This window comes from Somniosus microcephalus, chromosome 20 (genome assembly GCF_052327205.1).
Source record: "Somniosus microcephalus isolate GS21.2 chromosome 20, FLI_Smic_1.0, whole genome shotgun sequence".
Taxonomy (NCBI): domain Eukaryota; kingdom Metazoa; phylum Chordata; class Chondrichthyes; order Squaliformes; family Somniosidae; genus Somniosus; species Somniosus microcephalus.
In genome coordinates this window covers 46974600-46997669 of record NC_141006.1, presented here as the reverse complement: position 1 = coordinate 46997669, position 23070 = coordinate 46974600, and the positions used below count along the sequence as shown (strand labels likewise).

Here is a 23070-nt window from a genome sequence, read left to right as displayed (position 1 = left end):
GATACATATTGACCAGGACACCGGGGATAACTCCCCTGCTCTTCTTTGAAATAGTGCCATGGGTTCTTTTACATCCACCTGAGAGAGCAGACGGGGCCTCAGTTTAACACCTCATCCAAAAGACAGCACTTCTGACAGTGCAGCACTCCCCTGGAGTGTCAGCTTGGATTTTTGTGCTCAAATCTTGGGAGTGGGACTTGAACCCACAAACTTCTGACTCAGAGGCGAGAGTACTACCAACTGAGCCACTAGCTGACACACGAACATGGGAAGATTCCAAGGAAATGATAGATCAGGAGGAGGTGGGCAATGGCCGTACCCTGCAGAGTGGAAGCAATGAGAGATGTGCGTGCAGTTTCTTCCTTTGCGCACCTGGTAGAGCAAAATTAATTAATGTCTTTCAGCATTGTAGCCAGGTCGCCATGGTCGCCAACCTCCTGCCAAATCTACACTAACTCTCCGTGAGACGCAGCGCCCATCTGAGGGGAACTGGATGTCTCAACTGATTACAATGATTCCATCAAATAGTCCCTGCATGAAAACCTAAACACTCTGCTGATCGCTTACCTGTAGGTTATAGGTCGGCAAAGGTCCTGAATCTAAACACCCCATTGCTCGCTCATCTGTAGGTTATATTTCAACAAAGACCCTGAATCTTGCTTTCCCTCTTTGATCAGGAACAGTGCACTGTAATGTTTGGTGTGAATCTGTAAACAAGTTACTAGTTGCTATTGCGTGCATCACTTAGAGGTGAGACTTGTTGTCAAGACCATTAGAACCCCCAACACAAGTAGATGTGGTCACTGGAAGTGTGAATGAAATTGTGATGTATTTAAATGGGATGAGCTGGCAGGAAATGAATTGTTCCCCTCAATGGAATTTGATTTATATTTTTGACAGTAGGGTACATAAGCACCTTGTTGATATATTGATTGCCAAATTCATTAATATAGTCCAAACTATGTTTGCCAGCTTTACTTCATTACTTAAAGAAAGTTCCAGTTGTAGCACCAATAAATAAAATAATTATAAAATTATACTTTAAGATTAGGTAAGTACAATGAATGTCCTGTACACTATTTTTTTTTAATGCATTCATAATTTTGAGTCTGCTTGGTTCAGGGACCCTGTGTGTAACCTTTTGAGTGATGCAGATACACTAGGACCACATATGGTGAGGGGATTCCTGCAGCTTGTCTGCCGAACAGCAGTGTAAATGCAACATTTACTTTAGTGACAGCCAGTTATCAGGAGGATTGTTTGCTTTGTTTCTTCCTGTGCAGGCTAAGTGTTTGCTTTGTTTTGATACTGCTGTGCATTTTCTTATTGAAGTTTCCCTGCTCAGACTCTCCCAAATCAGCACCCAGGAACAAAAAGGCTGATGATCTGGGTTAATAACTATTTAACCCACAGTCGAGGAGAGCTGAAGGTACCCTGGTTTAGTCTGAAATGGTAGTTCCATAGCGTAGGGGAAGATCTCGAAGATTTTTGTATATTTATCTTGAAAGCATACATACACACACATTATAGTCTGTCCTGTAAAAGCATGGAGAAATTGTTGGAATAAGGTTTACTATTACAAGAACTGCTTGCAGCATGAATTAATCTCCCACTGTTATATTACTGCTCGACAGTGAGGAAGAGTGAAGTCCTGGGTGGTGAAGGTAACCTCTCCAATCAGCCATCCGTTTATCCAGTTTACTGTGTTCCCTGGGATCAATACCTGCAACCTCCTCCTCATCTTCCTCTTCACTTCCCATGATCCTACCAGCTCCCCCGCCCAATCAACTAACTGTCTGCCTATCCCTTATACATGGCCCTGCAAAATGTCTGCTTTTTCAAGAACAAAGCCCTTCTCATTCAAGTCCTCATCCTGGATCTGACCAAACCTGGGGCTAGATTTTCAGTTTAGGCAGTTTTGGGGCGCTAGCTTTAGCGCCCGCCCGAAGTTAGCGCCCGCCCCAAAGTAGCGCCCCGTTGCCGGGAATTCAGTGGCTTCGCCCTAAGAGGTTGGTGGAGCGCTAAAAGAGGCGTTCCACTACTCTCTTTAGGCGCTAAGCCGGCGGTCCAGAGGGATAGCGCCCAGGCGGGGCGCAGCACGGGTGCGGTCATTTTTGCACTGACAGCAGACCCCGTGGTGCCGACCAGCTCTTAAAGGGGGAAGGGACGAATTAGTCTGCTGCCACGCCCTGCACACTGCAGCCTTGCAAAGAGGCCTCAACACTACTGCTCAGCCCCAGGGAGTCATGGCAACGCCAGAGAAGGCCCGTCAGCGTGCCCTGCGCTTCTCAGAGGGTGATCTGGACATCATGCTCACAGCTCTGGAGGTGAGGCGCAAGATCTTGTTTCCAGACAGTGGGAGGAATCCAACCCACCACGACTACACCAAAGCCTGGAAGCAGATCGCCCAGAGGGTGACATTCACCGGCGAGGCCCCCAGGACCCACACACAATGCCGTAAGAAGTACAACGATCTGACCAGGATTGTGAGGGTGAGTAGCCTTTCCAGTCTCCTCCTCATTCTTGCATGTACACCTGACATGATGGGCAAAGGGACCTGAAAGTCCTTTTGGCCAGCCCTCAGCCAGCAGCATTGGGACAGTCATGAGCATCAAATGGCCATTCGGCACTCTACACTTTGGCCAAGCTATTCCACCATGGGAGGCAGTGCACACTACATCAGGGCTTCACTCTGTCCAAGCTATTCCACCATGGGAGGCAGTGCACACTACATCAGGGCTTCACTCTGGCCAAGCTATTCCACCATGGGAGGCAGTGCACACTACATCAGGGCTTCACTCTGGCCAAGCTATTCCACCATGGGAGGCAGTGCACACTACATCAGGGCTTCACTGCGCCCTTACAGCCCGTCCTTTCTCTTGCAGGCTAAAGTAGCGTTTAATCGCCAGGCCCGTGCCAGGGGTGGCCGCGCCAAGCTGCAGGAGCTCACTCGGCTGGAGGAGCGCGTGTGTGTGCTCATGGGAGCACGTGTGATTGTCCCCACAGCGTGCGGTGTATCCGACCCTCCACTGCCCGGCAATGGTAAGGACCTCGCCTTTTGGCCCTCTCGCGTCGCACTGGCCCATCCGAGCTACCTCCTTTGCCACTGTCCCACCAATGCGCTGAATCCCACCAGTCCTAACTCCCTCGCTGACGCCGTCTCCTCACTCTGAAGCTACTCTTGTGCATTCCTGCTTTCAGCTGGTGACGACCAGGACCCTGAGGCTGCCAGTGACAGCACCTCCAACCAGGAGGAGGAGGAGGAGCAAGCCGGACCTTCGGGGGAACAGTCACGTCCCGCAGGAGAGGAGGAAATGCTCGACACCTCCTCACTGGACGAGTGCCTGGAGGAACTGTCGCAGGGCAATGCAGCTTCTGGGACCAGTGGCGTCCAGCCACCCAGCAGCCGTGCGCGTGGCCCGCGGCCTTCCCCCCAAAGGGGGGAAGGATCAGAGGGGAGTGCTGCTGCTCGGCAAACTCGCCGTCACCAACGCGGCAAGGGTCCCCTAGTTCGGCCCCCTCCTCCCCAGCGGGAGAGTCGCGACTCCAGTCCGGACACCTTCACTTCGGAGGAGGTGCGGAAGCTCGATCAGATGGCCGACGACTCGGACCGGCGCCACACGGAGCTCATGAGCGTGGTGGGGCGCATGCCTGAGGCCATCGAGTCGCTGGCGACCAGTGTGCGCGAGTTCGGGGCAGCAACTGCCGCGACTGGCCGCATGCTAACTGATGCCGTCAAGACCCTGGCGGATGTGATGCGCGCGCACACCAGGACCAGAGGGCCACTCACTGCTGCCACACGCGCTGTCTCAGGCAGGCATCGCCAGGGCAGGCGCCGCGCTGGACCATCCCAGCAAGCCGGCCGTCGGCTGATTGCTGCGGATCCTGCAGTGCGGGCCCGGCCGAGTGCCACCGCGCCACAGCACCAGCCAGCGCATCCCAGACGCCAGCTGGCCCACATTGCACCATCCGTCGCCGCCATTCCCCCTCTGGGGCGTCAAGGGCAAGCGGCTGCAGCTGATGGTGGCCAGGCTCAGGCGCGCCACTCAGGAGACGGCCCCTCGAGGCCCAAACGCCGTGTAGGCCGCCCCCCAGTGGCATCTGGCGGAAGGGCATCTGAGCCTCAGGCGCCTTCCCCCAGCCTCGCAGCAGCCACTGGGCAGAGCTTGCGAAGGAGCAGCAGGCAGGGCAGGGGAGGCAAAATGCTGGCCAAGGTCTCGCCCTCGCGGGCCACTCAGTAGAGGGTGTGGCCAGCTTTCCTTTAATATGGCGGTGGCCATCTTTATTTTGCCCATGGTTGTGCTTTTGGAGGGCTTTTTTTTTGCGTTAGGCCGACGTTGAGGCCCGGTTTCAATAAAGGTGGAGTGGCTCCTCCCCAGTTTGTGGGAGTGAGTCGTTTGTTGGGCTTTTTGTGGGGCCCGTTTATTGTTTTTGGGGATTCATGTGGGAAGGGCTTTTCATTTTTGTTTAATAAAAAATTATCTTTATTCATGCAGTCTCCATGGTTGTTCTTCTTAGTGTTTGTTGGCTTCGCCGGCTGAGGGCTTGCGGAGCGGCTGCATTCATCTTCCCTCATGGCCCCTGGCCATTCCCTGACAGGGGGCTTAGAAGTACCGTGTAATAAGGTGGCGTCGTGCGGCCCTTGGCCCTGGTCGCTCCCTCCTGGGAACGTACTCCTGCTCCTCCTCCTCCTCCTCCTCCTCCTCCTCATGCTCCTCCTGCTCCTCCTCCTGAGGTGCTGGTCCAACGTCAGGTGGCAGTGCCTGAGTCCTGCGGATAGCCAGGTTGTGTAGCATGCAGCAAACCACCACAAATTGGGAGACCCGGTCCGGCGAATACTGGAGAGCTCCTCCGGAGCGATCAAGGCAGCGGAACCGCTGCTTGAGGACCCCAATAGTTAGCTCGATGATGTTGCGGGTGGTTTGATGGCTCTCGTTGTAGGCCTCTTCAGCAGCGGTCCTGGGCGCGCGGAGCGGGGTCATGAGCCAGGTGCACAAAGGATAGCCTTTGTCCCCGAGTAGCCATCCTCTTGGGGGAGGCTGTGCCTGGAACATGTCATGCACAGTACTCTGCCGCAGGATAAAGGCATCGTGGCTGCTGCCTGGGAAGCTGGCATTGACTGCCATGATGCGCTGCTTGTGGTCACAGACCAGCTGCACATTCAGAGAATGGTAGCCCTTCCTGTTGCGATACTGCTCGCCATGCTCCAGAGGGGCCCGCAAAGCCACATGCGTACAGTCAATGGCGCCCTGCACCAAGGGGAATTCCCCGAGTCTGGAAAATCCCAATGCGCGCTGATGCTGGCTCTCCAGGGCCATGGGGAAGGAGATGAATTGGCTTCTCCTTCTGAACAGTGCTTCGGTCACCTGGCGGATGCAGCGATGCGCGCCGTACTGGGAGATGTTTGCTATGTCCCCAGCAGCGTATTGGAAGGAGCCGGTGGCATAGAAGTTCAATGCCACTGTCACCTTCACTTCCACCGACAGAGACGTCCTGCACCTGAGCTTTGGCCGCAGATCTCGGCGAAGCAGGTGGCAGATCTCTGCAATCACCCCCTTCCGGAATCGGAGCCTTTTAACACATCGCGCGGCACTCATGTTTAGGTAGGAGCGCTGCTGGCGGTATAGCCTGACTGGGTAAGGCCTACGTGGCCGACGCCTGTAGCCCCCTCTGCCTCTAGCCAGGGCTGCCCCTCTCACAATACGTCTGCGAGCCCTACGGACATGGAGCTGCAGCTCCGCGTTGGCACCCCATGCAACCCCCATCAAATCCTGGCAAACACTCTAATTTCCAAATGGCCACTTGCAGCGCTGTTGCCTGAGTCCAAAAATACCTGGCTCTTGCTGCTTGAAACCAGTTAGCTATCCTCCTTGTTGTGTCTCCAGAAATGCGTTGCACAAGACTGTTTTCTGAAATAATGGATGGCCTTTATACTGGAGAGGACGTTCCCTTTAATTAGCGCCCCCCGGGGCCCGCGCTGGTTGTGTTGCGTTCCTTTTTCCAAACGCTCCGGCCGCCCGCCGCACAATGGGGCGGTCCGACTGAAGTTTGCAATCGGGGCGGCCAAAGGGCGTTGCACGAGGATGTGACGTCATTTTCTGCGCGCGCATCCGGGCGGGCGCTAAACTTTGCGCCGGCGCTAACGGGCAACTTAATTTGGGGCGGGGCGCAAACTGCGCTGCGCCCGGGCGCTACACGCATAGCGCCCGGAAATCACTTCTCTTAAGGCGCTAACTGCTGGCGCAAGCAACTGAAAATCTAGCCCTTGCTGTCTAACAGTGACTTTCCTCTTCAGTGAAGCCATCCTGTTCTGTTCCACCACATCCCCATCCCAGATTATCATGTACGTTTAAGTCTCACCTTGACCTATCTCCATGTCTAGTTGCCTTGCACTCTACCACTCTTCCCACCTCTCCCTCAAGATCCTTATTGTTTAATGACCCCTATTTCCACCACCCCCCCCGACAAGGACCATGGCATCCATCTTACCAACCTTTCCTCTGTAATAACATCACTCAGTCATTGCACTAAGCAACTCATTCTCAATTATTTCAATGCCCATCTGAACTCACTTTGCACCGTCTCCTTCAGCTTCTGCCCTCTTTGCCTCCCTGAACCTCACCCGCCACATAAACATGGCCACCAATGCATATAATCATACTTCCTGAGCCTTATGATCATACAAGGCCCTGCCGATCTCCATTACCTGGCCCTATTAAATGGTGCGGGTCTGATGACATCATCGATGACACGTTTTCAGCCGGGATATTTAAAGGAGCCCTGGCCACATTGTATTTGAAGGTTCATCTAGGATTGTGCAGGCACTGCACTGAACCATTGGAGTGTTGGAAAGACTAACAAACATAACTGCACAGAGACAGAGGGCTGCACCCAGGTTCTCAGATAACTCCCTTCATATTTTCATTGACTGAGTAAGAGCACGCAGGGAGGTCCTCTTCCCTTCTGATGGGCGGGAGACCTCAACAACAGACCAAAGGAGCCTGGCTCCAAATAGCAGAGGAGGCCAACAGCAGGGATGTGTTCAGGAGGACCTGGGTGCAGTGCCGGAAACGTTTCAATTATCTCATTAGATCAGGAAAGGTGAGTGCAAAGCCATACTTAACTTCATCCTGCTGTACCTCTCATCACATCCCCATCACTCTGCCTTCCCAAGCCTGCTCCTGCATAACATTACTCACACCAACGTACCTTGCACATCCACCCATCCCTCTCTATCTACATTATCACATCCCCATCTGACTAGCCACCCCTTACACTCACCCTCATCCTAATGCAATCATACCAACTAACACACAAGGAGGCCACTTGGCATTGCCACCCCACACCATCATAGTCTCCCTTTAAAGATCTAAACCATCCATTTGTTACACTCATTCCATCACTCTCACTCAACCTTCTCTTCTTTCCCTCCTTGCAGGAGAAGAGAGCCCTCAATAGGAGGGAGAGGGAGAGAACTGAAGGTAGCCCTCCATCATTGGCCACCTTAACAACAGCAGAGGAGGTCGCCCTGGATGTGTCAGGAGTCGCAGAGCAGTTGGCGGTGGGAGATGGAGAGATGGGGACATCTCAACAGCCTGGTGGCAGAATTACATCTCATACAGCCACACAGCATACAGCAGTCACTCATACCTCCTTCTTCTTAGGCAGTCCCTCGGAACTGAGGATGACTTGCTTCCACATTAAAAATGAGTTCGCAGGTGACTGATGAGTCCAATGCGGGACCTACAGTCTCTGTCACAGGTGGGGCAGACGGTGGTTGAAGGGTCGGGTGGGTGGGGTGCTTGGGTTGACGTGTGCTCCTTGCACTGCCTGCGCTTGGCTTCTGCTTGTTCCTGGCGAAGAGACTCGAGGTGTTCGGCTGCTGACATCAGTCACTCATATGGGGACTGATGTCAGCAGCCAGTGAACGTTCATCATGTGCATAATGGTATCTATACCCATTCTTGATAGAACATATCTAACTCATCTCTGTACTGTCCCACACGTCCATCAAAAGCACCCCCCCCCCCCCTCACTGTCCAGGAAGAAGAGGAAGATGACTCCTCATTGGAGCCTCCAGCCTCTGAGGGTGCATCACCACCAGAAATAAGTGCACCCAGCAGCAGCGCAGATACGCACACCTAAACATAAAAGGGAACCCAAAAATCTTCTACCGGTATGTAAACAGTAGGTGGGTAGCAAGAGGCGGGGTGGGGCCTATTAGAGACAAAGAAGGTGATATATGCTTAGAGGTGCAGGGCAAGGCTAGAATACTCAATGAGTACTTTGTATCGGTGTTTACTGGAGGAGGTAGATGCTGACAAAATATTGGTAGAAGTGGAAAAGGTAGAAGCAATGAAAGGGGTGAAAATTGATAGACAGGATGTACTAGAAAGGCTGGGTATGCTTAGAATGAACAAGTCGCCTGGTTCAGATGGCTTGCATCCCAGGTTGCTAAGAGAATTGGGGGAGGAGATAGCGGAAGGGCTTGCCATAATTTTACAATCTGCCCTAGATGCGGGGGAGATGCACAAGGATTGGAAAGTGGCAAATGTGACACCATTGTTCAAGAAAGGGTGTAAGGACAATCCTAGTAACTACAGGCCGGTCAGTTTAACATCAGTGGTGGGTAAAGTTATAGAAACAATAATCAAGGAAAAAATTAACGGGCACTTGGAGAGGTTTAATAATTAAGGAGAGCCAACACGGATTTGTAAAAGGCAGATAGTGTTTGACTAATGTAATTGAATTGTTTGATGAAGTAACAGAGAGGATTGATGAAGGGAATGCAATGGATGTTGCCTACATGGATTTTCAGAAGGTTTTGACAAAGTACCACATAGAAGGCTGGTTAACAAAATTGAGGCTCATGGAATAGGTGGATCAGTGGCAGCTTAGATAAGGAATTGGCTTAAGGACAGAAAACAGCGAGTTGTGGTAAATGGCTGCTTTTCAGACTGGAGGATGGTAGACAGTGGTGTTCCCCAAGGGTCAGTGCTGGGGCCACTGCTTGCTTTTTTATATATATATATTGGAATACAGAGTAGAATTTCTAAATTTGCCGATGACACCAAACTTGGAGGTGTGGCAAACAGTGATGATGATACCAATCGACTGCAACAGGACATAGAAAGGCTAGCAGAATGGGCAGGCAAGTGGCAGATGGAATTTAATACAGAGAAGTGTGAGATGATGCATTTTGGCAGAAGGAACAGGGAGAGGCAATATACACTTAATGGCACAGTTTTTTTTAAAGAGTGTGCAGGGACAGAAGGACCTGGAAGTTAATGTGCATAGGTCCCTGAAGGTTGTAGGACATATTGAAAGAGTGGTTAACAAAGCATATGGGCTCTTGGGCTTCATAAATAGAGGTATTGAGTACAAAAGTAGAGAAGTTATGCTGAACCTTTATAGAGTGCTAGGTTAGGCCATAACTGGAGTATTGCGTCCAGTTCTGGTCACCACACTTTAGGAAGGATGTGAAGGCCCTTGAGAGGGTAGAGAGGAGATTTACCACAATGGTTCCAGGGATAGGGGATCTTAGCTACAAGGACAAGTTGGAGAAGCTGGATTTGTTTTTATTAAAGCAAAGGAGGTTGCGGGGTGATTTGATAGAGGTGTTCAATATTATGACGGGTTGGATAGGCTAGACGAGGAATGGCTGTTCCCACTAGTTGATGGTACAAGGACTAGGGAACACAGATTTAAGGTTTTGGGCAAGAGATACAGGGGGAAATGTGAGGAAAAACTTTTTTACGCAGCAAGTGGTGATGACCTGGAATTTGCTGCCGACGGAAGTGGTGGAAGCGGAGACACTCAGGGCTAGATTTTCAGTATAGGCAGTTTTGGGGCGCTAACCTTAGCGCCCGCCCGAAGTTAGCGCCCGCCCCAAAGTAGCGCCCCGTTGCCGGGAATTCAGTGGCTTCGCCCTAAGAGGTTGGTGGAGCGCTAAAAGAGGCGTTCCACTACTCTCTTTAGGCGCTAAGCCGGCGGTCCAGAGGGATAGCGCCCAGGCGGGGCGCAGCACGGGTGCGGTCATTTTTGCACTGACAGCAGACCCCGTGGTGCCGACCAGCTCTTAAAGGGGGAAGGGACGAATTGGTCTGCTGCCACGCCCTGCACACTGCAGCCTTGCAAAGAGGCCTCAACACTACTGCTCAGCCCCAGGGAGTCATGGCAACGCCAGAGAAGGCCCGTCAGCATGCCCTGCGCTTCTCAGAGGGTGATCTGGACATCATGCTCACAGCTCTGGAGGTGAGGCGCAAGATCTTGTTTCCAGACAGTGGGAGGAATCCAACCCACCACGACTACACCAAAGCCTGGAAGCAGATCGCCCAGAGGGTGACGTTCACCGGCGAGGCCCCCAGGACCCACACACAATGCCGTAAGAAGTACAACGATCTGACCAGGATTGTGAGGGTGAGTAGCCTTTCCAGTCTCCTCCTCATTCTTGCATGTACACCTGACATGATGGGCAAAGGGACCTGAAAGTCCTTTTGGCCAGCCCTCAGCCAGCAGCATTGGGACAGTCATGAGCATCAAATGGCCATTCGGCACTCTACACTTTGGCCAAGCTATTCCACCATGGGAGGCAGTGCACACTACATCAGGGCTTCACTCTGTCCAAGCTATTCCACCATGGGAGGCAGTGCACACTACATCAGGGCTTCACTCTGTCCAAGCTATTCCACCATGGGAGGCAGTGCTCACTACATCAGGGCTTCACTCTGTCCAAGCTATTCCACCATGGGAGGCAGTGCACACTACATCAGGGCTTCACTGCGCACTTACAGCCCGTCCTTTCTCTTGCAGGCTAAAGTAGCGTTTAATCGCCAGGCCCGTGCCAGGGGTGGCCGCGCCAAGCTGCAGAAGCTCACTCGGCTGGAGGAGCGCGTGTGTGTGCTCATGGGAGCACGTGTGATTGTCCCCACAGCGTGCGGTGTATCCGACCCTCCACTGCCCGGCAATGGTAAGGACCTCGCCTTTTGGCCCTCTCGCGTCGCACTGGCCCATCCGAGCTACCTCCTTTGCCACTGTCCCACCAATGCGCTGAATCCCACCAGTCCTAACTCCCTCGCTGACGCCGTCTCCTCACTCTGAAGCTACTCTTGTGCATTCCTGCTTTCAGCTGGTGACGACCAGGACCCTGAGGCTGCCAGTGACAGCACCTCCAACCAGGAGGAGGAGGAGGAGCAAGCCGGACCTTCGGGGGAACAGTCACGTCCCGCAGGAGAGGAGGAAATGCTCGACACCTCCTCACTGGACGAGTGCCTGGAGGAACTGTCGCAGGGCAATGCAGCTTCTGGGACCAGTGGCGTCCAGCCACCCAGCAGCCGTGCGCGTGGCCCGCGGCCTTCCCCCCAAAGGGGGGAAGGATCAGAGGGGAGTGCTGCTGCTCGGCACACTCGCCGTCACCAACGCGGCAAGGGTCCCCTAGTTCGGCCCCCTCCTCCCCAGCGGGAGAGTCGCGACTCCAGTCCGGACACCTTCACTTCGGAGGAGGTGCGGAAGCTCGATCAGATGGCCGACGACTCGGACCGGCGCCACACGGAGCTCATGAGCGTGGTGGGGCGCATGCCTGAGGCCATCGAGTCGCTGGCGACCAGTGTGCGCGAGTTCGGGGCAGCAACTGCCGCGACTGGCCGCATGCTAACTGATGCCGTCAAGACCCTGGCGGATGTGATGCGCGCGCACACCAGGACCAGAGGGCCACTCACTGCTGCCACACGCGCTGTCTCAGGCAGGCATCGCCAGGGCAGGCGCCGCGCTGGACCATCCCAGCAAGCCGGCCGTCGGCTGATTGCTGCGGATCCTGCAGTGCGGGCCCGGCCGAGTGCCACCGCGCCACAGCACCAGCCAGCGCATCCCAGACGCCAGCTGGCCCACATTGCACCATCCGTCGCCGCCATTCCCCCTCTGGGGCGTCAAGGGCAAGCGGCTGCAGCTGATGGTGGCCAGGCTCAGGCGCCACTCAGGAGACGGCCCCTCGAGGCCCAAACGCCGTGTAGGCCGCCCCCCAGCGGCATCTGGCGGAAGGGCATCTGAGCCTCAGGCGCCTTCCCCCAGCCTCGCAGCAGCCACTGGGCAGAGCTTGCGAAGGAGCAGCAGGCAGGGCAGGGGAGGCAAAATGCTGGCCAAGGTCTCGCCCTCGCGGGCCACTCAGTAGAGGGTGTGGCCAGCTTTCCTTTAATATGGCGGTGGCCATCTTTATTTTGCCCATGGTTGTGCTTTTGGAGGGCTTTTTTTTTGCGTTAGGCCGACGTTGAGGCCCGGTTTCAATAAAGGTGGAGTGGCTCCTCCCCAGTTTGTGGGAGTGAGTCGTTTGTTGGGCTTTTTGTGGGGCCCGTTTATTGTTTTTGGGGATTCATGTGGGAAGGGCTTTTCATTTTTGTTTAATAAAAAATTATCTTTATTCATGCAGTCTCCATGGTTGTTCTTCTTAGTGTTTGTTGGCTTCGCCGGCTGAGGGCTTGCGGAGCGGCTGCATTCATCTTCCCTCATGGCCCCTGGCCATTCCCTGACAGGGGGCTTAGAAGTACCGTGTAATAAGGTGGCGTCGTGCGGCCCTTGGCCCTGGTCGCTCCCTCCTGGGAACGTACTCCTGCTCCTCCTCCTCCTCCTCCTCCTCATGCTCCTCCTGCTCCTCCTCCTGAGGTGCTGGTCCAACGTCAGGTGGCAGTGCCTGAGTCCTGCGGATAGCCAGGTTGTGTAGCATGCAGCAAACCACCACAAATTGGGAGACCCGGTCCGGCGAATACTGGAGAGCTCCTCCGGAGCGATCAAGGCAGCGGAACCGCTGCTTGAGGACCCCAATAGTTAGCTCGATGATGTTGCGGGTGGTTTGATGGCTCTCGTTGTAGGCCTCTTCAGCAGCGGTCCTGGGCGCGCGGAGCGGGGTCATGAGCCAGGTGCACAAAGGATAGCCTTTGTCCCCGAGTAGCCATCCTCTTGGGGGAGGCTGTGCCTGGAACATGTCATGCACAGTACTCTGCCGCAGGATAAAGGCATCGTGGCTGCTGCCTGGGAAGCTGGCATTGACTGCCATGATGCGCTGCTTGTGGTCACAGACCAGCTGCACATTCAGAGAATGGTAGCCCTTCCTGTTGCGATACTGCTCGCCATGCTCCAGAGGGGCCCGCAAAGCCACATGCGTACAGTCAATGGCGCCCTGCACCAAGGGGAATTCCCCGAGTCTGGAAAATCCCAATGCGCGCTGATGCTGGCTCTCCAGGGCCATGGGGAAGGAGATGAATTGGCTTCTCCTTCTGAACAGTGCTTCGGTCACCTGGCGGATGCAGCGATGCGCGCCGTACTGGAAGATGTTTGCTATGTCCCCAGCAGCGTATTGGAAGGAGCCGGTGGCATAGAAGTTCAATGCCACTGTCACCTTCACTTCCACCGACAGAGACGTCCTGCACCTGAGCTTTGGCCGCAGATCTCGGCGAAGCAGGTGGCAGATCTCTGCAATCACCCCCTTCCGGAATCGGAGCCTTTTAACACATCGCGCGGCACTCATGTTTAGGTAGGAGCGCTGCTGGCGGTATAGCCTGACTGGGTAAGGCCTACGTGGCCGACGCCTGTAGCCCCCTCTGCCTCTAGCCAGGGCTGCCCCTCTGACAATACGTCTGCGAGCCCTACGGACATGGAGCTGCAGCTCCGCGTTGGCACCCCATGCAACCCCCATCAAATCCTGGCAAACACTCTAATTTCCAAATGGACACTTGCAGCGCTGTTGCCTGAGTCCAAAAATACCTGGCTCTTGCTGCTTGAAACCAGTTAGCTATCCTCCTTGTTGTGTCTCCAGAAATGCGTTGCACAAGACTGTTTTCTGAAATAATGGATGGCCTTTATACTGGAGAGGACGTTCCCTTTAATTAGCGCCCCCCGGGGCCCGCGCTGGTTGTGTTGCGTTCCTTTTTCCAAACGCTCCGGCCGCCCGCCGCACAATGGGGCGGTCCGACTGAAGTTTGCAATCGGGGCGGCCAAAGGGCGTTGCACGAGGATGTGACGTCATTTTCTGCGCGCGCATCCGGGCGGGCGCTAAACTTTGCGCCGGCGCTAACGGGCAACTTAATTTGGGGCGGGGCGCAAACTGCGCTGCGCCCGGGCGCTACACGCATAGCGCCCGGAAATCACTTCTCTTAAGGCGCTAACTGCTGGCGCAAGCAACTGAAAATCTAGCCCTCAATGTTTTCAAGGGGAGACTGGATAGGCACTGGAGGGAAATAAACTTTCAGGGCTACGGGGATAGAGCAGAGGAATGGGACTGACTGGATTGCTCTACAGAGAGCTGGCACAGACTCAATGGGCCGAATGGCCTCCTTCTGTGCCGTTATAACTCTATGACCCTCGGTGGGTCCCACGTGAGATAGAGTAGTGTTGTCACCTGGTGTCTCACAAGTCACAAGTGAGGAAGAGCAGATGGTAGGGACAGCAGTGGAGAGTCCTCGCTGGAGGGCGCAGGACACTCCCAGCTCGGCTCAGCTGCATGTAGACGCCGAGCCTCGGGGGCCATCCAGAAAGAGTGCGATCCTGGAGGTGCAGCAAGAAGTGCAGGAGGCTTCTTTTTGATGACATTTTGATGTCTGCAAATGTACAGAGAATGGAGGAGGCCATCTCCATCCAACATGAGCATCACCTTGTCGCAGGTGATGGCGACTACAGGCTCTCCCATGGCTAGTATGGCCACCTGCATGGAGCAGCTAATGCACCACTCACAGGAGGGCATGGTCTCTATGGAGAATAGATGGCAGATGCTCATAGACATTCTGTCTAGGAGGGATGTCAATGTAGATTTGGGTTCTCATGGCCCCACTGCTGTGCAGCAAGGTGCTCTCGAGCTCCTTGTTAGCAGGGAAGTGCGGGTGGCCCATGAGAGGAATGATGGTGAAAGGGGACTTGGAAGTGGGGGCTCCTCTCAAAGCACTCACACTTCTCCCCTGTTGCCCGCCCCACCCCACCCCCTCAGTCAGAGCCCCAGATGGCTCCTCAGATCACGATGGCTGAGTCTGCCCCTGCAGTCGCAGGAGGAGCTAACTTTGGCGGGGCCATCACAGGCTCCAAAACCCAGAGGTCATCCACCAAAAGTGTCTATGCAGGCACAGCATGCTGCCTCTACCTCTGCTGAAGCCACAGGGGTAGCACCTCATAGTAGCACGCGTAAGAGAAAGATGAAACACAAGTAGATGCACAAGAGTAACCACTTGGGTGTTTTCATAAATGTTTGTGTAAAGTTTCCGTTACTGTGATGTCACAGATAAAAATATTTATTTTCACCACTTTCCGGTATGGCCAAATTTGTGCGCAACTTTGGAAGTGGCTTAGTGAGTTGAAGTGAATGGTGAGACATAACGTTACCTCCAGCAATGGTATTCAGTGTGAAAGGAATGGCTTGGTCATTGTAGGGATGTTTTATGGTGTTGCTATGGGGTGGCGAGAACCTGGTGCAGCATATGGCAGCCACATGGGTGTAATGCCAGAAGTTAAGTAAATCTGGCCATGATGAGGCCATCCCTGGCATCAATGTGCTCAGGTGCTGGTGGTATCTGGACCACAAGCCCCTCCTGCTCCTCTGAAGAGGCTGTGCGTTCAGAGCCTTGCTCCTCATGCAGCGCTAATCTTCGCTGCTGCGCTATGTTGTGCAGGACATAGCAGACTGATGCGCTATCAATAACTCAAAAGACTGAGATTAAGCGAGTAATGAACAGGCTTTTATTAACAAGAGAATGAAGGTGTGCCTCGAGTGGTCGACCGGTCCAGAATACAAAGGGGCTGTGGAGCAGTCACCTTTATACCTGGATTCGTGGGTTGAGTCAGCCGAGGCATGTACAGGCATGTACACAGTGGAATACAAACAGTGGTTTACCACATTCACCCCTTGTTTAAAATTGAGTCCGGCGGGGTGAAGTGTATTAAAAGTTAGTGTATTGGAGTCTCTCCGGAGGTCTTGTCTGCCGCTGTGATCGATGTGGCGACGGCAGGGGTAGTGAAGCTTCCGGCGTCGAGTCCCGTGTAGGCTGGGGCACTGGTGAGTAGTCCTCGTAGATGTCGAGCGGGTCGCGGGGCCCAGGCCTGCCGTCTGCTGGGGCTGGATATCGGATCGTGGGGGGGGGTGGTAGTGGGTGGTGGGTTACTGCGGCCCCTGAGGGTGCGAGGTCTCTTATGGAGACTGTGTCATCCCGCCCGTCCGGGTACGCAATGTAAGCATACTGGGGGTTGGCGTGGAGGAGGTCGACCCTCTCGACCAGGGGGTCCGTTTTATGGGTCCTCACGTGTCTTCTCAGTAGGACCAGCCCTGGGGACGTCAGCCATGGCGGTAGCGATGTCCCCGATGTGGACTTCCTTGGGAAGACAAACATTTTCTCATGAGGGGTGGCGTTAGTGGCAGTGCAGAGCAGTGACCGAATAGAGTGGAGCGCATCGGGGAGCACATCCTGCCAGCGGGAGGTCGGAAGGCCCCTAGACTTTAAGGCTAGCAGGGCGGCCTTCCAAACTGTCGCATTCTCTCTTTCCACCTGTCCGGTCCCCCGGGGGTTGTAACTGGTGGTCCTGCTTATGGCAATACCCCTAGCTAGCAGGTACTGACGGAGTTCATCGCTCATAAACGATGAGCCCCGGTCGCTATGGATATAGCTGGGGAAACCGAACAGGGTGAAGAGGTCGTTCAGACATTTAATGACCGTGGCACTGGTCATGTCCGGGCAGGGGGTGGCGAACGGGAAACGGGAGTACTCATCAATAATATTGAGGAAGTACACATTGCGGTCGGAGGAGGGGAGAGGCCCTTTAAAATCAACGCTCAGGCGCTCGAAGGGGCGAGTGGCTTTTATCAGGTGAGCCCTGTCTGGTCTGTAAAAGTGCGGTTTGCACTCAGCGCAGACTTGTCAGTTCCTGGTCATGGTCCTGACCTCCTCAATGGAGTAAGGCAGGTTGCGGGCCTTGATGAAGTGGAAGAACCTGGTGACCCCCGGGTGGCAGAGGTCATTGTGGAGGGCCCGCAGTCTATCGATCTGCGCGCTGGCGCAGGTGCCACGCGATGGAGCATCCGGGGGTTCATTGAGCTTCCTGGGCCGGTACAAGATCTCGTAATTGTAGGTGGAAAGTTCGATTCTCCACCTCAAGATCTTGTCGTTTTTGATTTTGCCCCTCTGCTTCTTGTTAAACATGAAAGCAACTGAACGCTGGTCAGTGAGCAGGGTAAATCGTTTTCCGGCCAGGTAGTGCCTCCAATGACGCACAGCCTCCACAATAGCCTGGGCCTCCTTCTCAACAGCGGAGTGTCTGGTCTCCGGGCCCTGGGGGGTTCGTGAAAAGAAGGCCACGGGTCTCCCCGCCTGATTGAGGGTAGCGGCCAGGGCAAAGTCGGACGCGTCGCTTTCCACCTGGAAGGGGATGGATTCGTCCACTGCGTGCATGGTGGCTTTGGCAATGTCTTCCTTGATACGGTGGAAGGCTAAGCGGGCCTCTGCCGTCACGGGAAAAGAGGTGGACTTGATCAGCGGACGGGCCTTGTCCGCATAGTAGGGGACCCACTGGGCGTAATAAGAGAAAAACCCTAGGTACCTCTTCAGGGCCTTAAGGCAGTGGGGCAGTGGGAGTTCCATAAGGGGACGCATCCGGTCGGGGTTGGGGCCGATGACTCCGTGTTCCACAACACAGCCAAGGATGGCGAGGCGGGTTGTGCGGAATATGCACTTCTCCTTGTTATACGTCAGGTTGAGGAGTTTGGCGGTGCAGAGGAATTTTTCGAGGTTTGCGTCATGGTCCTGCAAGTCATGGCCGCAGATGGTCACATTGTCCAGATATGGGAAAGTGGCCTGCAACGCATTTTGATCGACCATCCGGTCCATCTCCCTTTGGAAGACGGAGACCCCGTTGGTGACGCCAAAGGGAACCCTAAGGAAGTGATAGAGGCGGCCGTTTGCCTCAAAGGCAGTATACTGGCGGTCCTCAGGGCGGATAGGGAGCTGGTGGTACGCTGATTTCAGGTCAATGGTCGAGAAGACGCGGTACTGCGCGATCTGGTTGACCATATCAGCTATGCAGGGGAGTGGGTAAGCGTCCAGCAGGGTATAGCGATTTATTGTCTGGCTGTAGTCGATGACCAGGCGCTGCTTCTCGCCGGTCTTAACGACCACAACCTGGGCTCGCCAGGGGCTGGTGCTGCCCTCAATAATCCCTTCCTTCAGGAGCCGCTCCACTTCGGTTTTAATGAAAACCCTGTCCCCGGCACTGTATCACCTGCTCTTTGTGGCGATGGGCTTACAGTTGGGGGTGAGGTTAGCAAACAGTGTGGGGGGGGTGACTGAGTGTGGAGAGGTTGCACCTGGTGCGCGGCGGGCAATTTGGGAGCTGCTGGCTGCGGACTGTGAGTGGGGGAGGGGTCCACCGTACGCCATCCTAACACTTTTAAGGTGGCACTGAAAATCTAACCCCAGTAGAACGGCAGCGCAGAGGTCGGGCAGGACCAGAAGTTTAAAATTATCGTACACAGTCCCATCTACTACGAGTGTCACCACGCAGTAGCCGCCAATGTCCGCCGACTGGGACTCGGAGGCCATAGAAATCCGCTGGTGCGCAGGCAGGACTGGGAGAGAGCAACGCCGCACCGTGTCGGGGTGGATGAAGCTCTCCGTGCTCCCAGAGTCAAAAAGGCAGATTGTTTCGTGACCATTTACCTTAATGTCCATTGTGGAACTGGCCAGCTGGTGCGGTCTCGCTTGGTCCAGTGTAACGGAGGCCAGCGTAGGGGTCGGTGTGTCGCTGCGGGTATCAGATGAGGCGGTGTTGGGGGCCTGTTGTGTCCCGGCTGTCGTCCAAGATGGCGGCGTCCATGATCCCCATGTGGCTGGAGGCGTCCAAAATGGCTGCTGTTCCGGTGGTTCGCACATGGCTGGGGAGGCCCAAGATGGCGGCCCGCACGGCCTACACGCGGCGCTGCTGGGGTTCGGGTGGCTTTGGCTCTGTAGACGCTGGCGTAGTGTCCCTTCTTCCCGCAGCCCGAGCAGATCGCATTTTTCGCCGGGCAGCGCGCTCTGGGGTGTTTGGCCTGGCCACAGAAGTAGCATTTCTGGCCTTGGGGCACTGCTGTCTGGCCTTGGGACACTGCTGCGGTAGTTGGGCCATTGCTGGGGTGGCACGGCGCTATGAGACGGTCCTACCGTGTCCCAGGCTGTCGTTCCCCGCGGCGTCCACGGTGCAGAGGAGTAGGCATCCATGCCCCGGTAGGCTGCGTCTAATGATAATGCGAGTTCAGAGGCCTTGTTGAGATCGAGGTCACTCTGCTCCAGCAATCGCTGTCGGGTGTAATTGGACCTGTGGCCCGCTACAAAAGCGTCCCGGATAAGTTCCTCTGTGTACACGGCGGCCTTTACATCCTTACAACCACAGGCCCGGCCAAGCACAGACAGTGCCTGAAGGTATTCCTCGGTCGATTCCCCAGGTTGTTGTTTACGACTCCCCAGGAGGTGCCTAGCGTACACCTCGTTCACTGGGCGTGTGTACTGGTCCTTGAGGAGCTTGATAGCATCCGCATACGAGGTCGCGTCCTGGATGACCGAGTACACTCGGTGGTTCACTTTGGAGGTCAGGACATCCAGTTTGTCCTCGTCCGATTTGATTGCAGCGGAGGTGGTCAGGAATTTTTCGAAACACCTAAGCCAGTGAGTAAACTTGGTGGATGAGTCCACCTCCCGATGATCTAAGTCCAGGCATGCTGGTGTGAGGATCTTCTCCATTATAAAAATCTTGTTAATAAAATTGATGCGCTATCAATAACTCAAAAGACTGAGATTAAGCGAGTAATTAACAGGCTTTTATTAACAAGAGAATGAAGGTGTGCCTCGAGTGGTCGACCGGTCCAGAATACAAAGGGGCTGTGGAGCAGTCACCTTTATACCTGGATTCGTGGGAGGAGTCAGCCGAGGCATGTACAGGCATGTACACAGTGGAATACAAACAGTGGTTTACCACACAGACCACGACAATTCTGGGGACCCTGGCTGGTGCATGCTGAAGGGCTCCTCCAAATCTGTCAAGGCATCTGAAGCGCATGCTCAGCATGCCTATTGTCTGCTCTATGACACATCTAGTGGAAATGTGGCTTTCATTATATCTCTTATGGGCTTCAGTACTTGGCCTCCTCCAAGGTGTCTAGAGCCACGTCTTCAGTGGATAGCCCTTGTCTCCAAACAGCCAGCTGGAAAGTCTGTTTGGAGGAGTGAAGAGCAGAGGGAGGATGGACTGGTGCAGGACGAAAGAGTCATGGCAGCTGCCAGGGAATTTGGTGCACACAAGCATGATGATCTTCCTATGGGGGGGGGCGTCAGTGGCAGGTTACCAACCCGCTACAAGTTATTTCAAATTTCCCTCACGACCCGCCTCCACTCGCGGCCGCACGGACACCAGAGAATTCCGACCAATGTTCCTGTTTGCACGTCCTTTACTGAGAAAGAAAATGCATAAGTCACTTCAAGCTACTGACACCATAGTACTGTTACACAACATTTGTCATTGTCTTTCATAGGATACAATAAGTAAAAAGAAAAAAGTCTTGCATTTATATAGCACCTTGCATGATCACTGGACATCCCAAAGTGCTTTACAGCCAATGAAGTAATTTTGAAGTAAAAACAGAAATTGCTGGAAATACTCAGCAGGTCAGGCAGCATCTGTAGATAGAGAAACAGCGTTAATGTTTCAGGTCAATGACCCTTCGTCAGAACTGGAAGAAGTTGGAGATGTAGAAGTTTTTTAAGCAAGTGCAGGGGCAGGGAGATGGGGTGGGGGCGGGAGGAAAGAACAAAAGGGAAGGTAGGAGAGATTAAGAAATAAAAGGGATGGTGGTACAAAGCAAAAGGAGATGGTAATGGGACAAGTTAAGAAACAAAAGATGACTCTAGACGAAGTGTAAATGGCAATGGCAGAATCATGCGAAACAAAAAATATGGGCCAAGGTTATGGTCTGAAATTGTTGAATTCTATGTTGAGTCCGGAAGGCTGTAAAGTGCCTAATCGAAAGATGAGGTGCTGTTCCTCGAGCTTACGTTGAGCTTCATTGGAACAATGCAAGAGGCCGAGGACGGTGAGGTCAGAGTGGGAGTGGAGCGGAGAATTAAAGTGACAGGCGACCGGAAGCTCAGGGTCACCCTTATGGGCTGAACGGAGGTGTTCCGCAAAGTGGCCACCCAATCTGCGTTTTGAAGTGGAGTCACTGTTATAATGTAGGAAACACGACAGCCAATTTGCGCACAGCAAGCTCCCACAAACAGCAATGTGATAATGACCAGATAATCTGTTTTGTTATTTTGATTGGCCAGGACACCAGGGATAACGCCCCTGCTCTTCTTTGAAATAGTACCACGGGTTCTTTTATGTCCAGCTGAGAGAGCAGACGGGGCCTCGGTTTAACATCTCATCCGAAAGACAGCACCTCTGACAGTGCAGCACTTCCTCAGCACTGCACTGAAGTGTCAGCTCAGATGTTTGTGCTCAAGTCTCTGGAGTGGGACTTGAACCCACAACCTTCTGATTCAGAGACGATGGTGCTACCAACTGAGCCACTGGCTCACACACACATAGCAAGCAGATGCTTGAATTCCATCAACCCCTGTGTAATCTATTTTGGTACAGAATTGCTTCTAGAAGAGAATGTGCTGTGGGATAACTTTGAACAGCACTCAGTGCCAGCAGAATAAATAAATAAATAATAGATTATTTTTTAAGGGGCGAGTTTAAAGGGGAAAGTCTGATTTCACCAAGGTTCACTTTGTAATTCATCGTGCTACCTTTGAAGCAACCGCAATGCAAGGGCCCCCACATGGCTACAGGGCCATAAGACCATCTGTCTGACTGCAGTTACCCTTCAATACTTTAAGTTAAAGTCAGCTAATATAGGCAAACATTCTGGTTACCCCGCACTGCACATTCCTGGTGGTGGTAGTTATTAAAAACCGGAGTGACCTTTGCACAGTTTACAGATCCAGCAGATGGATAAAAGGTTGGGAATAATGGGTGCTGACCTTTCAGCTGCCACACAGTTACAATTTAAATTTCTGGAGTACTGTGGAGGAGCCACAAGAGACTCAGTGTACTTTAGTATAATCCCCTTAATTGTATTATAGTGCAGCCGGGGACTGCGCCTTTAAACTGATTGTTACCTTTACAGTGTGTGTTTGCCTTTATCCTGCGTGGTGACGTCATGACGCCGATCACGTGACTGCCAGTGGCGCGAAGAACGTGGGGACGTCATGACGTCAGCTTAGAGAACTTTCCAGCAGTCTTTGACTACCTGGCATCTTGAACGAACGTGTTTTGATTTCCTCCTTGTAACATCCAGCAAACTTCGTTGTTATTAAATTCCAGTCTTTTAATCCATCGAGTTGAGCTGAATTATTTAGTTAGGAACCTCCGTTCCTACAGTACAGTCATTGAGAGCAATCCCAGAGGACACACATCTATAGCACAAAAATACCACAAATCGCCCTCTGCAAAAGCTGGAATGAGTGGCTTACTTGTTCTATAGATGTGAGAAACACGTTACTGATATACCTATCAATTCGTCCAATGAAAAGCGACGAGTTAAGAAAGTAACTATAGGTTTTTATTGACTAAATAACAGAGCCCACCCTCGTGGGTGATCGGATCCAAGAAGGAGGAATACCAGCCAGTCGACCACCTTTATACCCGGGCAGGTAGGTGGAGCCATGGGCGGAGTCGGCAGTGGTCAGCCCAGGTATAGCAGCGTGACAAGAGGCGACCTCGTACAGTGATACAACAATGTGAACAGTGATAACTATAGGGAAACGATCTAACAGTGATAACTATAGTGTAACGAAAGTAAACGGTAAAAGTGGTTTACCACAGTTACTTTGTTCACATTTTTCATCATCCACTGCCATCAACCCCTATCAAAGCTAGAAAGCAGTAGATCCAATGAATTGATCTGTCACGCCTGTATTGGAAAAGATTGTTTAAGGTCGTCGTGTTGCACAGTCAGACTTTTAAAAAAAAAATCTAAAATCACAAATGGCTATTTGAATTTTAAATGGACAAGATGAATCCTACAAATCA

General features: G+C 53.4%; 1 protein-coding gene and 1 long non-coding RNA gene across 2 annotated transcripts; one reads left to right on the top strand and one right to left on the bottom strand.

The window, feature by feature from the left end:
* The first annotated feature begins 2767 nt into the window (after window positions 1-2767).
* On the top strand, window positions 2768-14631 carry LOC147103201 (uncharacterized). Its single transcript, XM_085963178.1, has 5 exons — window positions 2768-3042; window positions 3202-3688; window positions 10629-10969; window positions 11129-11605; window positions 14600-14631. The coding sequence occupies exons 1-5, from the start codon at window positions 2820-2822 to the stop codon at window positions 14629-14631; spliced, it is 1560 nt and encodes a 519-aa protein (XP_085819304.1). The 5' UTR covers window positions 2768-2819.
* Window positions 14632-19791: 5160 nt separating this feature from the next.
* On the bottom strand, window positions 19792-20664 carry LOC147103200 (uncharacterized). Its single transcript, XR_015072991.1, has 2 exons — window positions 20569-20664; window positions 19792-20443 (listed from the first exon to the last, which is right to left on the bottom strand). It is a non-coding gene; the product is annotated as an uncharacterized LOC147103200 (long non-coding RNA).
* Between the last annotated feature and the right edge of the window lie 2406 nt (window positions 20665-23070).